Genomic DNA, 24424 nt, shown 5'->3' with positions numbered 1-24424 from the left:
TATTGCCATTTTATATATTGCTTTCTATAATTTGTATCTTGTTTGGTTCTTCTCTTTTGCTTTTCTACTTTTTTTTTGGTTGTAATCCATACTTCTTTCCTCTGTTACTACCTTTTTTAAGTCATGTGCTTCTGTGGTGGTTTATTCAGGCTGGGTTACCATTAAGTAATGAAAAGGGTACCTACCATGTTCATTGTAACACATTATCTCATTAGTGCTGCTACACTACATCCTTATTTGCTACTGTTAATCTTTGTCTTTTCCCTTTTTTTGTTTCTGTTGTCACAGATTTATCTTGTTTTTATTGTGATCTTGATGGAACTTTTACTTGTTGTTTTGTTTTGTTCTTTGTATCTGGTCAGAAAACCCCTTTTAGTATTTCCTGAAGTGGGCATTTTCTGGTGATAATTTTCCTCAACTTTTCTGTTTCTGTGAATGTTATTTCTCTTTCGTATTTGAAGGATAGCTTTGATGATATTCTTGGATGGAAGTTCCTCTTTTTCAGAACTTTAAAAATTGGGTCCACTCTCTTCTAGCTTTTAGAGTTTCTGCTGAGAAATCTGATAATAATCTAATAGACCTTTCTTTGTATGTTGTATTCTTCTTTTCCCTGGCTGCCTTGAGAATTTTTTCTTTGTCATTGTTTTGTGCCAATTTCATTATGATGTACCTTGGAATAGGTTTGTTTGGGTTAAGATAACTCAGTGTTCTGTTTGCTTCATGGATTCAAGGGTTTAGTTCTTTCCACAGCCTTGGGAAGTTCTCGTTTATTTTTTATTTCAATATGTTTTTTATTTTCTCTCTCTTTTCCTTCTGATATACCCATTATTCTTATGTTGCTCTTTTTGATGGAGTCAGACAATTCTTGTAGGGCTTTCTTATTTCTTTTATTTTGTGAGTCTCTCTTCTCTTCTCTCTGTAGTGCCTCTAGTTGCCTGTCTTTTATGTCACTAATTCTCTCCTCTATCTGGACTGTTCTATTAGCTAAACTTGTTACCTCATTTTTCAGTTCATGAATTGAGTTTTTTATCTCTGTTTGATTTGTTTTTATAGTTTCAATTTCCTTGGTGATGTATTCCTTCTGTTCATTGAATTATTTTTTAGCTCCCTAAACTGCCTTTCTATGCTTTCTTGTATATCCCTGAGTATTTTTAGAACTTCTATTTTAAATTCTCTATCATTTAACTCCAAGGTTTCCAAGCTATTGTAATATATATATATATATATATATATATATATATATATATATATATATATAATTTTCCCAATTATCTGAACTACAGCTCTGCCTTTTGTATCCATATTATTCGATATCTTTTTCCTTAATGGCATTTGAGAGTGGTATTGTTAATAAGACTAATAAGAGTTGATTAAAAAATAATAAATAAATAAATAAAAATTTAAAAAAATTTTGAGAAAATAGTTTAAAACTGAAATTTCTATTGTTCTAAGTGGAATAAAAACTGCATAGAACAGAGGGCCTTATTTGGGGGGATGTGACGAAGAAGCAAAAATGAGGTAAGAACCCTCAAAATGCTACAAGGAAAAATTTGGATCAAGAGTAAAATAATTTGCTTGTAAATGATGATTGAATGACAGATGTAGTGAAAGAAAAAAGAAGGAAAAGAGAAAAAAAGAAAAAAAATAGTGAAAAATGAAAATTCTATTGTATTAAGTGACAAAAACTACCTAGAATGGAGAGCTGGAGTTGGGGGAAATACTAATGGTATGAAAAGCAAAGTAAAAGGCACACAAAATGCCACAAAGGAAAAAAATTTGAATACAGAATAAAATAAATTTTTATGAGTGAGGATCAAATGAGAGAAAAAGTGAAATAGAAAAAAAGAAACCAAAAGAGAGAGGAAAAAATTAGAAAAGAAAAGAAAAAAAAGAGAGTTAAGGTTTTTGGAATATAACCCTCATAGAAAAAAAAGAATAAAAAATGTAATACCTTTGCATAATAAAGTTCAAAATGAAAAGAAAAGAATAAAATGAAAAGAGGATAAAATGATAAAAGTGGAAGAAAAATATAAAAAATGAAAAAAAAATGGAGAAAGTTATAAAGACTGTGGATTTTTTCTGGTTCTGAGAGGTTATCTTCTCCCCTTTTCTTTTTTCTCTCTCTTTTTGGCTGGTAGTGCTGTACCCCAGGTTCTGCCCCTGTGGCACTCTTAGGCAGAGATTTGCAGTTGATGTGTCACTATGGTGATAACATAAATTAGGCCTCAGTCCTTTTTGTAGGTGGGGCTTGTTAGCATTTGCAGACTCCAACAGTGGGAGAGTTCACTTTCCCGGAGCCTCTCCCCAGATCACTCCTTCCTGAACCAGCAGCAGCCTGGGGACCCAGCTCTAAAGTTGCCCCTGCTACTGCCTGGAGAGCAAGAGGCTCTAAGAGCTCATAAATTCCCCCTTTATCTTCACTCAAAGCAGGGTTCTGGGTAAGGCTTTGCCAGCCAGAGCTGCCAGCATAATCAGGCAGGGCTGGGAGCTGATTACTTTTCAGGTGTTTTTCTATGAGCCTCAGAGCATGACTAGTATGCCTCAGCTTTTCGCAGATCTAATCATCCCAGGCTTTCTGCACTTTATAACCTGTATCAGCTGGTAGAAAAATGGCCCTGTCACTGCTTGTAGCAAGAGGTCTTAAAAGCTGCCAAGTCTCTCTTGCAGGTCCGTTCAAAGCACAGCTCTTGGTATGAAAGCTTTGTCAACCAGAGTCACCAGCTTAAGCAGGCAGGGGAGTGAGCTGACTTCTGGTCAGGCTCCTTTCTAAGATTCCCTGGGTATGTCTAGTTCAATTTGCCTTAACGCTCTGCAGGTCTGCTCTCCATAGGCTTCTCCTTTGTTGGGAAGCCTACAGCTCAGCCCACCCAACTTCGTAGTGTTCTCTGAAGTCTTTTCCATGGGCCTTTGCTTTTAACCTGTATTGGCTGCCAGGAAGTTGCCCCAGCCATTGCCTGAAGAGCAAGAGGCCCTAAAAACTATCAAATCCCTCCTCTGGGTCTGCTTAAATTGCAACCCTGGGAAAGAAAGTTTTGTTAACCAGAGCTGCAAGCACAAGCTGGCCGGGCAGTGAGCAGACTGTGGGTTAGGCTCCTCTCAGTGTTCTGCAGGTCTTCTCTCCAGAGGCTTTCTGCAAGCTGTCTTCACACCTTTCCCCCAGTCCTTCCTCAGCTCTCTTCCGCAGGAATGTTCTCTGTTAGCCTGTATGGCTGGTGGAGGTGCCCTTCCTGGACAGGTCAGGACATAGGGAAGCCAGCTCTCACACACTTCCTGCACACCATTGTTTGGGGAGCGAGGATTATCAGAAACTCTGGCTACAGCCAATGCAAAAGGCCACTGCTGACAGTCTCCAACCTGGCCCCATTATCCAGGTATGCGAGTGCCCATGCCCAAAGCCCCAGGTGGAACCACTCACACACTGCCCATGCTTGTAGACCGGGAGTAAATAAAGCCAAAAGCTGCTCTGGTATCAGCCTCCACAGACAACCTGCTCAGTGACCTCTACTGAGCTTTGCTGCTGGCATTAGCTCTGAATCAGCTGAGCCATGGGCACACTGTCTCCTTGGCTTGAATGGCTCTGCCCTAGCCAGCTTCTTCCCTCTCCCCTAGCCCTTCATCCTCTCCATTCCAAGTGAAAGCAGCCCTTCCTCAGGTCAGTGAAGGAAGTGGAATACTCTGTTCTCCATCCTATTTCCTTTAGAGTGGTTTATATATTCAGCCACCTTTTGCCCAATCATACCTTTGTTTGATTTATGTGTATTTCAGATGCTTCTGGGATTGTTTTTCTGTCTCTAGTTTTTGAATTTGTTGAAATTTCAGGGAGAGGTATCGGAGCACCCCTCATGGTGCCATTTCTCTGACGTCACTTCAAGATTGTTTTTAATGACAGTATTATTAGCAAGGTATTTAAAATAGTTTCCTTTAGCTTTAATTATTTTTTATAATTTATATTTCTATATTTGTTTTATAATACACATAATTTAATTTTAGCACAATAGTATACATGTAACATAAATATATATATATATATATATATATATATATATATATATATATATATATATGATGAAGGTAAGTCATGGGGTATCTCATTATATACTTGAGAAAGAAGGCTGAAAAAAAAAGCTCCCAAAAATATAAAAATGAAGACTCATGGACATAGATAACAGTGAAGTGGTTTTTGAGGTAAGGAGGTCGGGGAGATAGGGGTTGGAGGGGGGAAGAAAACAGAGCAAGCAACATAGAGATGTTTACCTGGAACCCATCTACTCTTATTGATGAATGTTACCCAATTAAATTTAATTTTCTAAATAAGATTTTTAAAAATTCATAAAACCTCCAAATAACCTATTTGCCTAAAACTGTTTAAAGCACCCAAAGTTCAAGATGAAGAGTAGCTATCTTCAGAATGCCAGCTTCTGCCATAAGCATATTAGCCTTCTTGTGACTGATCCCATAAAATAGTCAAAATCTTAATGATTTTAACCTGTGGGAAAATATCATTATTTGCCATTGAGACAAAAAAACAACAACATTATTCAGCAGAGTGTAAGCTATAGAAATGAAGTCTATGAGCTCCCTCTTGAGAGCTGCTAATTTGGATTTCATTCAAGGTAACATTCTATCATGTGGCTACTGGTTTTCTCATTTTTTATTATTTTCTTCCTAAATCATCCTACTTATTTGGAGGTCCAGGATTTCATATTTCAAGAAACATTTTCAAAAATATAACACTGAGATTTAGGAAGAAGTTCTTGGCAGGGGAGAAAAGCAACCATCTCAGTCAGTTTGCACACAGCCATCATTCAAGTTTTCCAAAAAAATTTGAGGAAACCTTTGATGCCTATTTTCAAAGAGAGGGAACTAGAAGGCCTTGAATGAAATAAATCCACCATAGGAAAGAGTGGGAGAGACTTGTGTCTAATACATCCTGACACTGAACCAAGGCACACTGTGGGGGTAGCACTAAGGTACCCACAGCTAACAAAGTAAAAAAAAAATGGAAAAAGAAAAGAGGAAAGAAGGGAGGGAGGGAGGGAGGGAGGGAGGAAGGAAGAAATTTCTTTTCTATGTTTTTCTTTTGTAATTTTGGTTGAATAAGAAATGTCACTAAGCATACAATTATCAGCTGATTCATAATTCTTTTAACATAGTTCAGTCTGACACTATGACCTCTCAACTGAGTTATTTAATATGAAATCAGATACAAATACCTAGGTATCATATGAGTCTATTTTATCCCAAGGCAAGGGATTTTTAGGGCAAAGACCAGCACATGCAGACATACGCACATGGATGACACAGCTGGGCATGTTGCAAGATTACTACTGCTTTACAATAATATTGCTTTACTTTCTTTTAATGGAAGAGGCATTAAGTATGTTGTTTCACATAGCATTAGATAAATATTTGGATATTAAAAGTGACAGAGGGACACAGTAAAAAATAATGTTCATGTCTGAACTAGAGATGAATATGTCATTCCAATTTTAATATATTACCCTTTAAAAATTCAGTTTTGGTTCACTGTACAATAATTCAATAAAGCATGTAAGTCAATGAAGAGCTGCAATACTGGCACATTAACATGAATACCAGCTGCATAAAACAGTATATCTCAAGTCACAATCTGAATGAGCCATTTGAAATGGTAAGCTTTTATACTGTATTAAAATTTAATAAAGTATATGAGGGGAGGGACTAGATGAAGGGAGGAAAAGCATGCCAAAGATCTACTGGTAGTATTTATAATCTCAGAAACAATAAGATTGGATACTGTTGGCAAGCCAGATCCTTGAACCACCTCTGGACCCAATCTATTAACTGTGATAAGTCTTCAGTAAGCTAGTGGCCCTTTCACCCTGATATGTTTCTTCAACCAGACCTAAGGATAATATTGGGCTGTGACTAGACTAAGAAGAGAGTTGGTATGTAGGCTCTAAGAAGGTCAAATGATAAATAATAAAGGCTCAGTTATATTATTTTCATAAATTATAAATGATTATTTTCTTAACCCACAAAATTCAATCTGATATTAAAGGAGCAAAAAAAGCTAGTATATCAGTGATTTAATAGGAAGCTGGAAAAAATACCCAGGCTCTGTAAAAGATCATGTACATGATTAATGCTGAGGCCACTGCCAGCAGGACTAAGAGGGACTCCCACAGTCAGGGAGTACAATTGCATTTACAGTACATTGGCTTTGATTAATGTGCACAAAGAAGTAATGTGTAGAAGGCAAGAAAAGATCTGTTTTCAAATGTTGGTGCTGAATACAGATTTTCTATTATGTCCTGAGAAGGTATCGATGAATAATGACTCATAGTATTTATTTGGGAGGTGGAAGAGAAGTGACACTGGAGAGGTTACTTTTCTTTGCATGACAGGAAGTACAAATAGATTTCCTTGTCAATCCTCACTACCACAGGAGTCTGGAGAGCTACTGTTAAGTTTATCCCTTAATTCACAGTTTCAGTAACCAATTACTTCCAAAGATTTCTTAAGTAATTTTAATGACCTTTTTAAGTAAACATCAGGTATAGTTTTGAAATGTCTTATAAAAACATGTTCTAGAATTTTCAAGGCCTATAAGTCTCAAAGAAGAAATGAATACATATAATAATTACTTTGATAACTTTTTCCATCTTCCCCAAAATAAAGCTTCTTCCTTCTTCTTGCCCCAGGCTAGAATTTTATGCACACAGTGATTATGTATGTTTCACATGTAGCCTGAGGAGAAGAACTGGGCATGCTAACATTGATGTGTGATAGATGGGGAAGAAAACTCAAATTAGCCTAAAGGTAAAACTAGAGTTGGTTGTCCCATGGATGCTAATTCTCAGTACTCCTTCTATAAACTAGAACTATTGTGAATCTTGTATCCATTGTTCTCCTGGTATTTCTTCACATGGAGTCTTTGTATTAGTTCCTATTATATTTTAGGTATGATAGTAAAACAACTTGTTTAATTAATCAAAAATTGAGCTTAAATCACTAGAAAAAACTCCTACTCGTATACCACAGATTTCACCCAGTGTTAAGATTCTCACATGAGCATTATTGGCTACATTTTTGGTTCTAGATTACTTCTGATGGTCAGTGCTTGGCCCCCACCACTAGAATCCATTTCTCTCTGAGCCAAAATTCAAAAGTCCAGTTGAGAGGGAAAAAACAACTGCAACGTTGTTTTTCCCCAAAGTATCTGCTTTCAGCCCCAAGAGGAATAAAAGAAGAAGGAGGAGAATAAGGAAATTGAGAAAAGAAAAAACATAAATGTCAGGTTGCTGATAACAGAAATTCAATCAAATAAGAGGTTATTATATTTTCATAAACCTTGGGATTGATTGGAGACAGAATGATGCTTTAATAGGACCCCACTCAGTGGTTAAGCATTGCTTGTTATATATTTCTTTGTACATAGTATATAAAACATTCCACTGATTTAGAGCTACCCATTGAATCTCAGTGCTTCAAGATGCTTACTCATGGAAAACCTAAGATGTTGCTTCCAGCTAGATAATTTCTATTTAGCTTTGAAAGTGCTAATGACTTGAACTCCTTAAATTTTGACTAACTTGAATTCATATGCATTGGAGTCAAGTTAATGATCATTGGGATTCTAAGTCTCTATTTTCTTGTTTATAGGGTGAAGGTAATAGGCTCAGAATGAGCATGCAAGGTAATATAAGTTGTAATATGCACAATTATGGTAGTATCCATGATATGAATGGCAGTTTTTAAGTTTGTGCAGTAAACAACCTGCACAGCACTGTGCAGCGATGCTGGGTAGGAGGACTGAGTGAGGTAATTGAGTAGTGATTTGACAGTCCCTGGGACATAAAGCAAACCAATTTGTTCATATGTATGTTTTTAGTACAAAATTACATAGAAAAATAGTAAACTCTTAATACTTAAGAAAAACTGGAGCAGCTTAATTTTATTACTAAAGAGAAAAATCAGAATATCTGGCTTGATGACCTTTCTTTGCTTTAAAAACAAATAAATTTTGTGAAAGAAATTCTTCATTCCAATTCTACTTCACCTTTCACCTGGGAGTTTAGTCATTTTTGACTCTTAAAGGTACTTCATAAAATCCTTCTCTAAATCTTACAGTTTCTTAATTTGATACAACACTACCTGGTAGAGGGAAAATTAAGGAATTTCAGACCTGGAGAACAGAGAAGACTTATGTCTCAGATATTTTTCAAACAATTTATCTATTTATTTTAGAGAGGGTAAAAAGAGAGAGAAATGGGGGCAGGGAGGGGTGGAGGAGCAGAAAGAATCAACTCATAGTAGTTGTTTGTTGTCTGAGCCTTGATCAGACAAGCCAGGGTTTTGAGCCAGCAACCTGAGCATTTCAGGTGATGCTTTATCACTGTGCTATTAAAGGTCAGGCATGTCTTAGATTTTTAAAAAACTAACTTCTGGATTTGAGAAAAGTAAATTCTACTTCCAATACATACACACACACACCTGTTTGCACACACATATACAAAACACAGCACTCATGTACTCCATCCACACACATGTAATAACAACATCAATGGCAACAATAATAATATAAACTTTAAAGTATTTTCCCAAGACTGATCACCAAAAAGATCTTTTAAAAAATCTTTTCTTTCACCCTGGCCCATTGGCTCAGTGATAGAGCATCAGCCTGGCTGTGGAAGTCCCAGGTTTGATTCCCGGCCAGGGCACACAGGGGAAGTGCCTATCTGCTTCTCCACCCTTCCCCTTCTCCTTTCTCTCTATCTCTCTCTTCCCCTCCTGCAGCCAAGGCTCCATTGGAGCAGAGTTGGCCTGGGTGCTGATAATGGCTCCATGGCCTCCACCTCACATGCTAAAATGGCTCTGGCTGCAGCAGAGCAACACCCCAGATAGGCAGAGCATCACCCTCTTGTGGGCATGCCAGGTGGATTTTGTTTGGCCTCATGCTGGAGTTTGTCTGTCTGCCTCCTCCCCACTCACCTGTTTCTCACTTCAGAAAAAAAATACAAAAAAAAACTTTTCTTTCATAAACAAATACAACAATGAACAAGAAAGGCTATTGTCACCATGTATAAAGTAAAATGCATGTAATTTTTAGTTTTAATAGCAGAACATATATATCCTAATAATTTCAAAACAAACGTAGAATTGGATTTCTGCCCAGGCAGAATGTAGGTCTTATAATTTCAGGTGTATTGGTGAAGAGCCTTGGTATTTTTTCAAATTTTCCCTTCTACTTGGTGATATCTTTAAAGGGTATAAAGATTTTATTGCTAAAATGAAAAAGAGGATACAAGATTATAGAACCCTTGATAGTAAATTCATAAAGCCCTGTTGTTTTTTTTCTTCCCATGCCCCCCTAAAAATACATTTCCCAGCCGTCTTTGCAGTTACATGAGTTTATGTGTCTGGATTCTGGAATGTTGGTGGGAGTGATATTTTCCAATTCTTATTCTGATCCTTATAAGCTGCTCTGATATCTTTATTCTTTTCATGTGTCAGATGTGTGAAAGAAAGAAATCCATTCAAGGGCTGTGACACCTTATTTTAAAGAGGAGGTTATCTTGTAACTAGAAGGATCCTGGGTTCTTAAATGGCTGTGTGGTATTTAGCCCATCATCCCACACAATACACCTTCAGTATGATGTAAGAGAGGAATAAACTAATTGGGTAACATAAGATATTCTGATGTTGTTAGGCTACTGTGAATAATATAAAACAAGAAGAGTAGAAATTAACATACACACACACACACACACACACACACACACATACACATACACACACAATGTCCAAACTATATTTCCTCTTTCATGGAACATTTTTTTTTCAGACTTTAATCCCAAAGTTTCTTCAGGATACTAATTACTCAACATAATTACTAACTGATTATTCACTAGCTGATTTTGTAAGAAATTTTATAGGGTCCTTAAAACTTGAGGATAATACTTTACAAGAGAAAGTAACATCAAGGAAAAAAGAGTTGCCTAATTAAAGTTTCATGTTTGAATAGTGGAGGAACAGTATGTCCTTGCTCTCTTTATCTAATCATTTTTAGTTGCTTCCATGATAATTAGTCTTTTCTTTTGTATTTAATGTCAGAATTATAAGTAAGAGAATTATAGATATAAATCATTAATCTTGGGAAGTTTATACTACCAAAATATCTTCCCAGTAAATTTAAATCAATTCCTTATAAAGAATTAACAACCTTGGAGACCTGAAGATGGCAGCGGAGTAGGCAGATGCACAAACTCCCAGCTCACACTACCAAACTGGGTTACAAATTAATTTAGGAACAATCAGCATGAAAAACCAACTGTGGACTACAAGAACAGCTCTCAAAAAACCAAGAAGCAAAGAAGAAGCCACACTGAGCCTGGTAGGGAGCGCTGAGGAAAGATGGGTCACCCCAGCTTACAGGAAGAGAGGGGGGTGAGGGTGTTCCACACCAAGGAAAAGAACAGAAAATATCGCTCACAGCCACTTGCCTGGGTACCTGAGAATGAGGTGTGTTGAAAGTGTTGATTAGTCTTCCAAAAGGAAAGGGCAGAGAGAGAGAAAGACAGTGAGGGGTAGAGGAATGCATGGGATGACCTGAGAAGCTGACTCATTCAGTGCTTCAGGCAGCCATAGCTGGGGGAGGGTTGATTCTTTCACAAAATACAAGACTAAAGTAGTTCCAGATGACCCATCTCCAGACATATCTCCAATTCCAATCAGTGCAACAAGACACAGCTGAAAACAAGAAGTGAAGAGAAGGGGTAGTAACTCAGGTCTCCATGGAGATCTGAGATACACCTTCCCCTACTGAAGCTGAGAAAACACCCTGGCCCCAGAGAGAGTAACTGGCAGATCAGGCCTTCAGACTTTCAGGTTTGACCAACCACATTCCTGGATACAGTTTCAAATAAGCCCCCTGCTGATATCAGTAAACAAGACTCCCATACTGTTAAGAAAACAAACAAATCAAGACTTCAAAGTGGCTCTACTAGAAAAGCAAATCTGACAGTCAATTAAAAATAACAGCTGATGCCAAGAAAAGAAGACCTAGAAATAACACCACTGAAAATTAAAGGCAGACAGCACCAAGCCTAGACTCAACCAGCTCTAAAAACAATACACCCAAACACACAGACATAATGAGAAGACATAGAAGTGCAATTCAAATAAAACCACAAGAGAAACCTCCAGGAAATGAAATGAGTGATATGGAAATAACCAAACTTCCAGATGCAGAGTATAAATAATGATTGTTAAGATGCTTAGGGATCTTAGAACAACAATGGATGGTCATTATGAACACCTAAATAAAGAAATAGCAAGTATAAAAAATGACATTGAAATATTAAAAAAGAATCAGTCAGAGATGACAAATACAATATCAGAAATGAAGAGCACAATGGAAGGAATTAAAAACAGGATGGATGAAGCTGAGGATCAAATCAGTGAATTGGAGGACAAGTTGAATAAAGGCATGGAAACAGAGCAGAAAAAAGAAAAGAGACTCAAAAAGTCTGAGGAAACTCTTAGAGAGCTCTGTGACAACATGAAGAGAAATAACATCTGCATCATAGGGGTTCCTGAAGAAGAGAAAGAACAAGGGATAGCGACTTTGTTCAATCATATCATAGCTGAAAACTTCCCTAAATTAATGCAGGAAAAACTCTCACAGTTCAAGAAGCACAGAGAACTCCATTAAAGAAAAACCCAAAAAATCTACACCAAGACACATCATAATTAAAATATCAAAACTAAGTGATATAGAGAAAATATTAAAAGCTGCTAGAGAAAAAAAGACAATCACCTACAAAGGAGCGCCCATAAGGATTACATCTGACTTCTCAACAGAAATGCTTGAGGCCAGAAGGGAATGACAAGAAATATTCAAAGTAATGCAGAACAAGAACTTACAACCAAGACTATTTTATCCAGCAAGGCTACTTTTTAAAATTGAAGGAGAAATAAAAAACTTCCCAGACCAAAAAAAAAAAAAAACAACCTCAAGGAATTCATTACAACCAAACCAATCCTACAGGAAATGTTAAGGGGCCTGTTGTAAACAGATCAAAGTGGGAAAAGAATATAACAAAAGAGGAATACAGCTTTCAAAAAATAATGGCAATAAACAACTACATATCAATAAAAAACTTAAATGTAAATGGATTAAATGATCCAATCAAAAGACATAGGGTAGCTGCATGGATAAGAAAACAGGACCCATACATATGCTGTGTACAAGAGACACACCTTAAAACAAAAGATGCATACAGACTGAAGGTAAAAGGGTGGAAAATATATTTCATGCAAATGAAAATGAAAAAAAAGCTCAGGTAGCAATACTTATATCAGACAAAATGGATTTTAAAACAAAGGCTGTAGTAAGAGATAAAGAAGGTCACTACATAGTGATAAAGGGAGCAATCAAACAGGAAGATATAGCCATTATAAATTTCTACGCACCAAATATAAGATCACCTAAATATATAAAGCAGACTTTGAAGGATATAAAGGGTGAGATCAACAGCAATACTATAATAGTAGGGGATTTTAATACCCCACTAATATCATTATATAGATCATCAAGAAAGAAAATTAATAAAGAAACAGCAGACTTAAAGGACACACTAGATCAAATCGATTTAATAGATAACTTCAGAAACTTTCACCCTAAAGCAGCAGAATATACATTCTTTTCAAGTGCTCATGGCACATTCTCTAGGATAGAACACATGTTAGGACACAAAAACGGTCTCAACAAATTTAAAAAGATTAAAATCATATCAAGCATTTCCTCTGATCACAATGGCGTGAAACTAGAAATCAACCACAACAGAAAAACTACAAAATTCTCAAATTCATGGATACTAGAGAGCAGGTTGTTAAATAACGAATGAACTAACAATGAGATCAAAGAAGAAATACAAAAAAATTTTTAGAAACAAATGATAATGAGCATACAACAACTCAAAATTTATGGGACACAGCAAAAGCAGTCCTGAGAAGGAAATTCATACCATTACAGGCATACTTTAAGAAGCTAGAAAAAGCTAAAATAAACAACTTAACCCTGCATCTAAAAGAACAAGAAAAAGAACAGCAAATAAAGCTCAGATGTAGTAGAAGGAAGGAAGGAAGTAATAAACTTCAGAGTGAAAATATATGCCATAGAAGTTAAAAAAAAATACAGAGTTTCACCGAAACCAGGAGCTGTTTCTTTGAAAAGGTAAACGAGATTGATGAAACTTTACCTAGAATCACCCCCCCCCATAAAAGGACTCAAATAAATAAAATTAGAAATGAGAGTGGAGAAATAACAACAGACAAAAGAAATGAAAAATATTGTAAGAAATTACTATGAAAAACTGTATGCAAAAAACTAGACAACCTAGATGAAATGGACAAATTCCTTGAAACATACAATCTTTCAAAAATCAATCTGGAAGAATCAGAAAACCTAAATAGACTGATTACAACAAATGAGATTGAAACAGTTATCAAAAAACTCCCAACAAAGAAAAGTCCTGGGTCTAATGGTTTCACAAATGAATTCTACCAAATATTCAAAGAAGAACTAACACCTATCCTTCTCAAGTTATTTCAGAAAATTCAAGAGGAAGGAAGACTTCCAAGCTCTTTTTATGAGGTGAGCATAATTCTGATTCCAAAACCAGGCAAAGACAACACACACACAAAATTATTGGCCAATATCCCTGATGAATATAGATGATAAAATCCTATACAAAATATTAGAAAACTTGATCCAGCAATATATGGAAAAAAATCATACACTATCATCAAGTAAGATTTATTCTGGGGAGGCAAGGCTAGTACAAGATTCGCAAATCAATCAATATGATTCATCACATAAACAAAAGGAAGGAGAAAAACCACATGATAATATTGATAGATGCAGAAAAAGCATTTGATAAAATCCAGCACCCATTCATGATCAAAACTCTCAGCAAAGTGAGAATACAGAGAACATACCTCAACATGATAAAAGCCATCTATGACAAACCCACAGCCAACATATACTCAATGGGCAAAAATTAAAAGCAATCTTCTTAAGATTGGAAACAAGGCAGGGGTGCCCCCTTTCTTCACTCTTATTCAACATAGTCCTGGAAGTACTAGCCACAGCAATCAGACAAGAAGAAGAAATAAAATTGGAAAAGAAGAAATAAAACTATCATTACTTGCAGATGATATGATATTGTATATAGAAAACCCTAAAGTCCTAGTCAAAGAACTACTGGACCTGATAAGTGAATTCAGCAAGGTGGCAGGATATAAAATTAATACTCAGAAATCAGAGACATTTTATAAACCAACAATGAACTGTCACAAAGAGAAATTTAAAAAACAATTCCCTTCACTATTGCAACCAAAAAATAAAGTACCTAGGAGTAAATTTAACCAAGAAGATTAAAGATTTGTACTCAAAAAATTATAAAACATTGATAAAAGAAATCAAGGAAGATACAAACAAGTGGAAGCATATACGGTGCTCATGGTTAGGAGGAATAAACATCAATAAAATATCTATATTACCCAAAACAATTTATAAATTCAGTGATATACCAATTAAAATACCAATGACATACTTCAAAGATATAGAACACATATTCCAAAAATTTATATGGAACCAAAAAAAGAACACGAATAGCCTCAGCAATCTTTAAAAGGAAGAATAAAGTGGGAGGTATCACACTTCCTAATATCAAGTTATACTACAAGGCCATTGTACTCAAAACAGCTTGGTACTGGCATAAGAACAGGCATATAGGTCAATGGAACAGAACAGAGAACTTAAAAATAAACCCACAGCTTTATGGACAACTGGAATTTGACAAAGGAGGTTAGAGCATACAATGGAGTAAAGACAGCCTCTTTAATAAATGGTGTTGGGAAAATTGGACACCCACCTGCAAAAAAATGAAACTAGACCACCAACTTACAGCATTAACAAAAATAAACTGAAAATGGATAAAAGACTTAAATGTAAGCCGTAAAACCATAAGCATCTTAGAAGAAATCATAGACAGTAAGCTCTCCAACATCTGTTGCAACAATATATTTGCTGATTTATCTCCACAGGCAAGTGAAATAAAAGTCAAGATATACAAATGGGACTATATCAAACTAAAAAGCTTTTGCACAACAAAAGACAATAAGAACAATAAAAAGACAAAACTACACAATGGGAGAACATATTTGACAATACATCTGATAAGGTGTTATTAACCAAAATTTATAAAGAACTTGTAAAACTCAATACCAGTAAGACAAACAATCCAATCAAAAAATGGGAAAAAGAAATAAATAGACACTTCTCCAAAGAGGACATACAGATGGCCAATAGACAGATTAAAAAATGTTCAACATCTCTATTCATTAGAGAAATTCAAATTAAAACCACAATGAAATATCACCCCACACCAGTCAGAATGGCGCTCAACAAAACAACACAGATTAAGTGCTGGCGAGGATGTGGAGAAAAGAGAACCCTCCTGCACTGCTGGTGGGAATGCAGACTGGTGCAGCCACTGTGGAAAACTGTATGGAGATTCCTCAATAAATTAAAAATGGAACTGCCTTTTGACCCAGCTATCCCACTTTTAGGAATATACCATAAGAACACCATAGCACTATTCCAAAAGGAGAAATGCACCCCCATGTTTATGGCAGCATTGTTAACAATAGCAAAGATCTGGAAACAGCCCAGTGTCCGTCAATGGACGAGTGGATTAAAAAACTTGGTACATATATACTATGGAATACTACTCAGCCATAAGGAATGATGATATTGGATCATTTATAATAACATGGATGGACCTTGATAACAATATACTGAGTGAAATAAATAAATCAGAAAAAAACTAAGGACTATATGATTCCATACATAGATGGGGCATAAAAATGAGACTCAGAGACATGGACAAGATTGTGATGGTAATGGGGTGTAGAGGAGGGGCATAAAGAAAACCAGATAGAAGGTGAAGGAAGACTATTTGACTTTGGGTGAGGGGTATGCAACATGATCTAATGTCAAAATAATCTGGAGATGTTTTCTCTGAACATATGTACCCTCATTTGTCAATGTCACCCCATTAAAATTAATAAAAAATAAATAAGTAAATTAAAAAATTAACAATCTTAAACAACAATAATGACTACACACAATATATACACACACAGTTTATATTATATGTGTGTGTGTGTTTGTATAGAATATAAAAAATATTAAGATATAAGGAGAAACTCAGTATAACCCAGCCAATTATATTGTCTGGCAAATACTATAATTATCAAACAAAAATTAAGAAGGTAATCTTTTATAAAATATCATTACTTGTAAAGAAAAGGGAAATAAAAAATTAATATCTGCTAAACACTAGGTATATACCAAACATTGTGTAAAATGTATGCTTTTATTATACTCACCAGGTGGCAAGTGTCACATCATTATTTTATTGAAGAGGCAATAAACTCAGATCAACCAAGTCATTATCCAAGGCTATCTAACCAACAAGTGTCAGTGTTGAGATGCTGACCAAATGTGTTTTCCAAGCCCGTATTAATTTTATTCTACTTCACTGCAAAAATAAATTTGAGTGTTATAAAAAAAATAAAGTAGCACTAAGATTCTAGATAAACGTTCTGTATGTTTTATTATGAATAAATATCATAGTACAGTCTCTCATCTGATATGCTGTTTCTAATGGCTGAGTGGTTAGAATTCAGGTAGAAAGGACAAAGGAGGAATGTTATCAGGATAAAGGATAACAAAAGGTAATAATACTTAAGAAAAAAAGCCCCAAGACTGTAGACCATGGGTGTTATTTTAACCATTTGCCAGGACTCTAAAAGTCTATAGCACATTTATATTTTTGGCTGACTGGGATACAGAATTAGGTTGTGTTCCTTGAAGATGTTGTTTGTAATCAAGTCAGTTGGTATACCTCTTAACTATCCAGCACCGAAATCTAACCCTCATAATTGTTCTGTGTTGCATTCATGGTTACGCTCACTAATGTCTTAAGGAGATCTTTTTTAATAATATAATTTTTTCTTTGTGTTTTTTATTGGAAGCAGTATAGGATAGTCATTAAAAGCAGATTCAAGAGCCAGATTTCCTGAATTCAAATCCTATTTCTATTACTTAATCGCTATTGAACTTGATAAAAAATAAATTTAATATCTTTGTTTCTCAGTTTACTCATCTGTGAGATGAGAACAATAATAATTGAAAAATTATAGGAGCGCAGTAATGATAAAATTAGTTTGAGTATGGAATACTGCCTGGCACATAGTAAATGCTAAATGTGTTAACTACTATTAGTTAACAAAATATATGAAACCATTTTTTCATTAATTAAGTTAACCACAATATCATAGGATTTATACATAAATATCAAAAGAAAAGAAGATTAAAGAAAATATTCTGGTTTGGAAATGAAGAATAATATTATGTTATCAAAGATTTAGGGGCTGCCCTGGCCGGTTGGCTCAGTGGTAGAGCATCGGCCTGGCGTGCAGAAGTCCTGGGTTCAATTCCCGGCCAGGGCACACAGGAGAAGCGCCCATCTGCTTCTTCACCCCTCCCCCTCTCCTTCCTCTCTGTCTCTCTCTTCCCCTCCCGCAGCCCACGCTCCATTGGAGCAAAGATGGCCCGGGCCCTGGGGATGGCTCCTTGGCCTCTGCCCCAGGCGCTAAAGTGGCTCTGGTCACGGCAGAGCGACCATCGCCCCCTGGTGGGCAGAGCGTCGCCCCCTGGTGGGCGTGCCGGGTGGATCCTGGTCGGGCGCATGCGGGAGTCTGTCTGACTGTCTCTCCCCGTTTCTAGCTTCAGAAAAATACGAAAAAAAAAAGAAAAGATTTAGGGGCTATAATCTGACCAGTAGAAGCACAATGGGTAGAGTATTGACATAAAATGTGGAGGTTGCTGGTTTGAAACACAGTTGCTGGTTTGAGCACAGGATAGTGGCCTTGAGCGCAAGATTATCAACATGATTCCAAAAGTTGCCAGCTTGAGCCCAAAGGTCACTGGCTTGAAAGCTCAGGGTCTCTGGCTTGAGCCCCAAAGTCACTGGCTTGAGCAAGGGGTTGTTAGCTTGGATTGAGCCTGAGATCAGATCCCCAGTCAAGGCACTTATGAGAAACAATCAATGGAAAACTAAAGTGAAGCAACTGTAAGTCGATCCTTCTCACTCTTTCTTCCCCCTTCTCTCTCTTTTAAAAAACAATAACAACAAAACAATGGTCTTGTTAAAAAAAAAAGTAGGATCTATAAAGTATGAAGATATAATTAAGCTTTATTGTTTTATTTCTAACTTGTAGCAGATAAATAACAGATTATTTCAAAAATATTCTCTAGCTGTATGTGACAAAATAAATTTATGAAACTATTTGATATTTTCTGTCATTAAACCAGATTTCTAGTTGATTGAACTGATCAGCTGTATCATCTTATTAATTGTGCTAATTAAGAGAAAGAAGGAAGGGGTGGATGTCAAATGGGATGAGGACAGAAACAGAAATAAGAATCAAGGCTGGGGCAGTGTCAAAAATAACTCAAAGGTTTGTGTTGCACAAATAACATCTAAAAGGTATCGCTTTTACTTGCATTAATAAAATTTTCAATGGCATCCACATCACTGGGTTATTGTAGTCTTTCCCATTATACTTTCTAACCAATAATTTAATGATTAATTGACAGGCTTTAGTCCAGAGATTGATCTCCCCTCCTTTTGAGTAAAATAGATGGTTATTATAACCACTATTTATTAAACATTTCTGGGCTCTGGTTTCTTTAAAATATTTCCAAAGTCTACCCCCTCCTCTTCTGGGTGTCTTTCTCTGTAGGACCCAAACTCAATGATTTAAGACACAATTTGCTGACAGGAGATCCTGAGAACCCATTATGAAAATGAAGGCAGCAAACAACCTTTAAATGCATTTCCCAATTTAAAAAGCCTTCATTACATAGCACATTTCAGGCTGAGAATGTTAAAAAATTTATCATAGTTTCAGTAATTGCAGCTTCCTCTGGAAGCTTGGCATGATACTGCATCATTTGTAAAATGTGTATTTTGTTTGGCACTCAGTAGGAAGCTTGCCAGGCAATACATTTAATTAGGAACATGAGGAAGAGAATAATTGTGGTCTGTCATAATGTATTATCGTTACTTTTAAGTTTTCCATGTGTTTAAGATAGTGGTCTCATAACAAGGTGTATATTTAAAGCTAGAGGTAATTTCCCTTTCATTGGCCCAGGGATTTTATATGAGGATATATATTATTGTGAGTGGAAAAGTACATTAACTGCATTCCTTAGATATAACTCTTTGTCCATTGTTTAAACTAAGAGAGCCTTAGCTGCTCTCCTTAGAAACAACCTTTGTCCATTGTTTAAGACCTTGAAAATTGATGCATTGCCCTTTCGGGAGCTTAGACAGCTTTATTTAAGTTTAACTTTCTCTGGAGATGCATAGAAATAATGAAGTACAATGCTTTTCTTGAACATAACCATGTACATAACATCTAGTCCTGCATGATGCATAAAGTAAATTTGATAAGAGTAACCAAGTATTATGATGATTAATGTTGTTGTTTTTTTAAATTACAAAGCAATGTGTGTCAGCAAATTTAGAAAGAAGTATTATGATGACCATCTTCAAAAGCCAAGTTTTTATTTTGTTAGACATGAAGCTCCATTTTTACAGGAAAACTCACTTGTAATGAATTTGAGAGGCACTGTGGAAAAAGGACAATGAAAAGGCCTATCTGGCACATGCATTTTGGCTTTCATTTTTAGGCAGAGAATATTCTGATCATTTAACATTACGTGAATCCCCTCTGTCTCCCATTATTTCATAGTCATAGTCTCCTTAGTAAATAGAGAATTTCCTCTAATACCAAGTCATTCGATTTATCATCAGGGCACCTATACTCCGAACCAGTCCAACATATAAATAATACATGGTAAAAGGCTGTTCTCATGCTCTCTTCTCACTCTACTCTGTTTTGGTCTTTCAAAATCTTCCAAATTTCAACCTGTCCAGTTTACTCCTCCTTCCCATTTCTTTCTTTCTCCCACTCCCATTAAAGCATCAAACCAATTATGTTACAATATATCCATGATGTATTATAGAATTATACACTTGAAACCTATATTATTTTATTAATAATTGTCAGTCCAATCAACTCAATTTTAAAAAACCAGAAAAACACAATTATTTTGTTAAACAATTCATTCAGGGCCCCATTCTCTGCTAAAAACAAGGAACAGAACCCAAATAATTAGAACAATCAGTATTTGACACTCAGTAGAGGATTAGGAATTGGACATAAAGAAATCAGGAGGAGAGTGGTTTTAGGCAGACAGGACAGTTTCATTCATTCAGGTACTCATCCATTTATTTTTGAGGAATGAAAAATCAGTGAAATATGTTCTTACCTCATTCCTCTCAAAAAGTATAAAAAGTTTACTTCTATCTTTTTACCTACTTTGCAAAATCCTTAAGTGAACACAACTTTTATTCTTTGGCATTAGAAATCAAGACTATTTTAAAGTAAAAGCCACAACAATAATATTTATTATTAAACGCTAACTTGGTTTAAAGTAATGCTCTAAGTACTTTGTAGAAATAAATGCATGTACTCCTTAGAATGATTCTATGTAGTGAGTGCTTATTACCATCAAGGAATCAGAGGCACAAAGATGGTATTCATCCTGATTTACTTACACAAATAGTAAGAAGTCTATTCTTTGGGAAACAGTACACAAAAGCATGACTCCAGGTTCATACTTAATGATAGTATTACTGTGAATTAATTATGGAGTAGAAATAATGTGACTAAAAATGCAGTTAACCAAAAGACTATAAAAATAATTAAAAAAAGGAAGACTAAAAGTAGCCCTTGCTGATCAAAATGTGCTATGAACATGTATAAAATTTCAAATCTCATGTTTTTTTCTAGAATTAGAAAAACACCTTTACCTTGAGGTATCTACAATTTTCAAAAGTATTTCTAGGCTGAGGTTTATTTTATTACAAGAAATATGTGGGAATGAAGACCAAATGTAATATATCTCCTTGGCAGTACTTCCTGAATTTTTATTCAATATTTTTTCTTATTTAATACTGAAAACTAATTGAAGTCTGTCTGAAACTGAAGTGTGTAATGGCCAATACTTTGGGGTGCAAATCTTATATGTGTTTATGTATGGTGTTTGTGTGTGTTTGTGTATCTTAGCATGAACCATTGCAACTAACAACATGTATTCTTTTACTTTAAGGGGCAAAGGTCCACTAAAACACACAACTGATGTGATCTATGCAGCTAAAATGATATCCGAATCAGGATCAAGAATGGATGTCCTTGCTCGGCAAATTGCAAATCAGGTGAAATTTCTGCGAATGCATGTGGTGAAAGTTTTTGTTAACTGTTTTCTGCCATCTCAATGTCAATTCTAAAAAGTTGGATTTTTACTTTATTGGGTTGGTTCTTTATTATTGAATTATTTTCAAATTGTATTCAATAATTAATACACAAATAGTGAACATTCTAAGGAAGCTTAATTATTTCTTAGGACACTCTTTTAATAATGTATCAATATATTATTAATTAAGACTTGATTATTTTTAAGATTTTTAATCTTCAAATATATTTAAATTACTTTAAATATCAGCTTTTTGAGTTTCAAATATACTCAATTAGCTATAATACCCAATGTTATCAATTATTTCTTAATATCTTAGATTTCTTATTTTTGCTCTTCAAAAGTTAATGTGTTTTAAATTCTGTAATATTAAGTTTTCTGGGTCAACAATATATTCTGACTTTCTATGTATAATTGCAAGACATAGAATAATTATTATATTAGCAAACTGTACAAGTATATAATACTTATAGAGACCGATGCTCGATATACTTGATATTTTTCTTTTCATTTCTCTTATTCGTATTTTAATTTTCTAAAGAGCAGCTACCTTATTGAAGTTACCTTTTGTCAATTTTTGTTGAAAAATTTGTCAGATTTTTAGTTAATATATTGAGATATTTAATTAATATTTCAAACTTAGATGCAGTATTACTTAGCAGGTTTGATATTATTCAACTCTATAATGCATAATTTATCTCTTTTTGAGAAAAAAACACTTGTTTTGACTTTTCAACTTTTCCATATTATTTATTATTTATACACTTTTATTGGGATGCTTATCATGTACTCTTTTTATCTTCTGTTTCTTAGAACATGAATAACTTTTCCTTATTAGCTATTGTATTTGTTGCTATAAAGGAGAAAAAATAAGAAATAATAACAGAAAAATAGTTTTAAACATTCCTGAATTTATATATTCAGTGTTTTGCCACTTTAAGCATTGTAAAAATTTTATTAATTTTTTTAGTATTTATAGTTAAAAACAAACTCTATCTTAATATATGAATAAATGACTAAAATCCAAATATTTCCATGTTTTTTATACTTTGTCCAATCCAAGTTAAAAATAAAAATAAATTGAAAATAATTCTTAAAATAAATATAATTTTAGTCTACCTAGGAAGATACAACAAAATTTGAACAGCCTATAATTTCTGGTAAACCAACATCTATGCACTGTAAAATGTCAAACCATAGTTTCCCAAATATAATTCTCAAAGTCAGCATGGTCTTTGTAGACTATATGAGTCTGTGTTTTCTTCTTTCTCTGACATAATAAAAAACAAGTAGCAATTTTAAATAATAATAATAAAAGTGTTCCACTGAATTTTTAATTATACCTTCCCTAGATACCCTTCTCTTCTATGTTCTAGAAACCTTAGGGCACTGGATAATGGCTTAGTCAATATAATGTTGGCCCTACATATGGGCATCCCAGGTTCGATTCCCTGTCAGGGCACACAGGAGAAGCAACCATCTGCTTCTTTCCTCCTTCTCTTTCTCTTCCCCACTCACAATCAGAGGCTCAATTGATTCAAGCATGGCTCCAGGCACTGAAAATAGTTTGGTTGGTCTGAGTGTGTCAGCCACAAGCACTGAAAATAGCTCGGTACTGGAGCATTGGTCCCAGATGTGGTTGCAGGTTGATCTTGGTCGGGGATGCGTGTAGGAGTCTGTTCACTATCTTCCCCCTTTTCTCACTTAAAAGGGGGAAAAAGAGCCTCAGTTTGCTAGAGAGCAGCAAAGATAGGTATAGCAAAGAAGAAAAAACATTCAAAGTATGTTGAGATTTCGTGGTGTAGAATGATCTTAGATTAATGACTAACCAAATTTAACAGATGGTAGAGAGAGAGAAAGCATTCATTACTGAAATAGTAAATAAAACAAAAAATGTTTTTATAATAGACAATATAGTACCTTGGCGGGTTACCTCAGGTGGTTAGAGTGTTGTCCCCAAACTCCAGGGTTTCAGGCTTTCATCCCCTTTCAGGGCACATACAAGAAGTGACCAATAAATGTACAACTAAGTGGAACAACAAATGAATACTTCTCTCTCTCTCTCTCTCTCTCTCTCTCTCTCTCTCTCCCTCTCCCTCCCTTCCTCCCTTTGTCTCTCTAAAATCAGTCAATAGATAATAAAAATATATGTATAGATAGTAGGCAAGATGTAGTATGAGATAGTTGAGGGTTCTGAGTTTCTATGTGCTGTGTGTGAAATACAGATAATAAAATAAAATGGACAAATATAATAGGTATATGGATCATCTTCTAAAGACATGACTGGATGATAGATATTTAAGTAATTTTTATTTTTAAGTTATAAGAAGCCAGTCCAGTTCATACTATTATCCAAGAAGAGTTTACGAGTAAAAAATGCTCAAGAACAAAAACTGAGTACATAAATGGGAGAAGTATTGAAAATTGTTTAAAACAAGAAAAGAGAGAGAGAGATAGGATTACAGAGTTGAGAAGGGTTATTGTTTTTGAGGGATTTTATGCAGCTAGATTTAAGGATAGAAAAGGAAGACATTGAAAGTGCAGAAACAGTGGAATCATTGATGATCTGTTACCCTGAGGAAGATGAAATGAAAGAACCTCTGGGCTGGAGAACAGGTAGAGATAAGTCTTGGGTAGGACGGAAACATCATGGACATAGTGTTTTGCTATCATTGGTTGCTTGAAATTTCAATTCTAGCAATTCACAGTGACACCTACCAGTAATACTTTTCATTAACTAATTTTGCCAGCTTAGCAGAAATTAAACTTTTTAATTACAAAAGTCATTTTAAATGTTTTTTAAATAAAATCTATTTTCCAATATGGGCAAAAATAGCTTATCTTTGGAATACCTCTTTAAAGTATTCACTTTTCTAATTCACTCTTGATATTCAAACTGAAAGGTATATATGTTTCTTACTTTTCTTCTCACACCTAAATGATCTAGTCTGTATTGGTACCAAACATCTTACTAGAAGATTG

The 24424-nt window shown here is 35.0% G+C and overlaps 1 protein-coding gene across 3 annotated transcripts in view; it reads left to right on the top strand.

Annotated features, from left to right (window-relative positions):
- The window catches only part of CTNNA3 (catenin alpha 3), a 2003993-nt gene that overhangs the window by 1906958 nt on the left and 72611 nt on the right, over positions 1-24424 (top strand). For all 3 annotated transcript variants that reach the window (XM_066349268.1, XM_066349266.1, XM_066349267.1), the window contains exon 16: positions 21299-21404. In XM_066349268.1, the coding sequence (XP_066205365.1) occupies positions 21299-21404 (106 nt within the window). The remainder of the gene's footprint in view (positions 1-21298; positions 21405-24424) is intronic.

The sequence above is a fragment of the Saccopteryx leptura genome, chromosome 9 (assembly GCF_036850995.1).
Source record: "Saccopteryx leptura isolate mSacLep1 chromosome 9, mSacLep1_pri_phased_curated, whole genome shotgun sequence".
Taxonomy (NCBI): Eukaryota; Metazoa; Chordata; class Mammalia; order Chiroptera; family Emballonuridae; genus Saccopteryx; species Saccopteryx leptura.
Note: the sequence above shows the minus strand (reverse complement) of the source record. Positions and strands in the feature narration are given on the sequence as shown.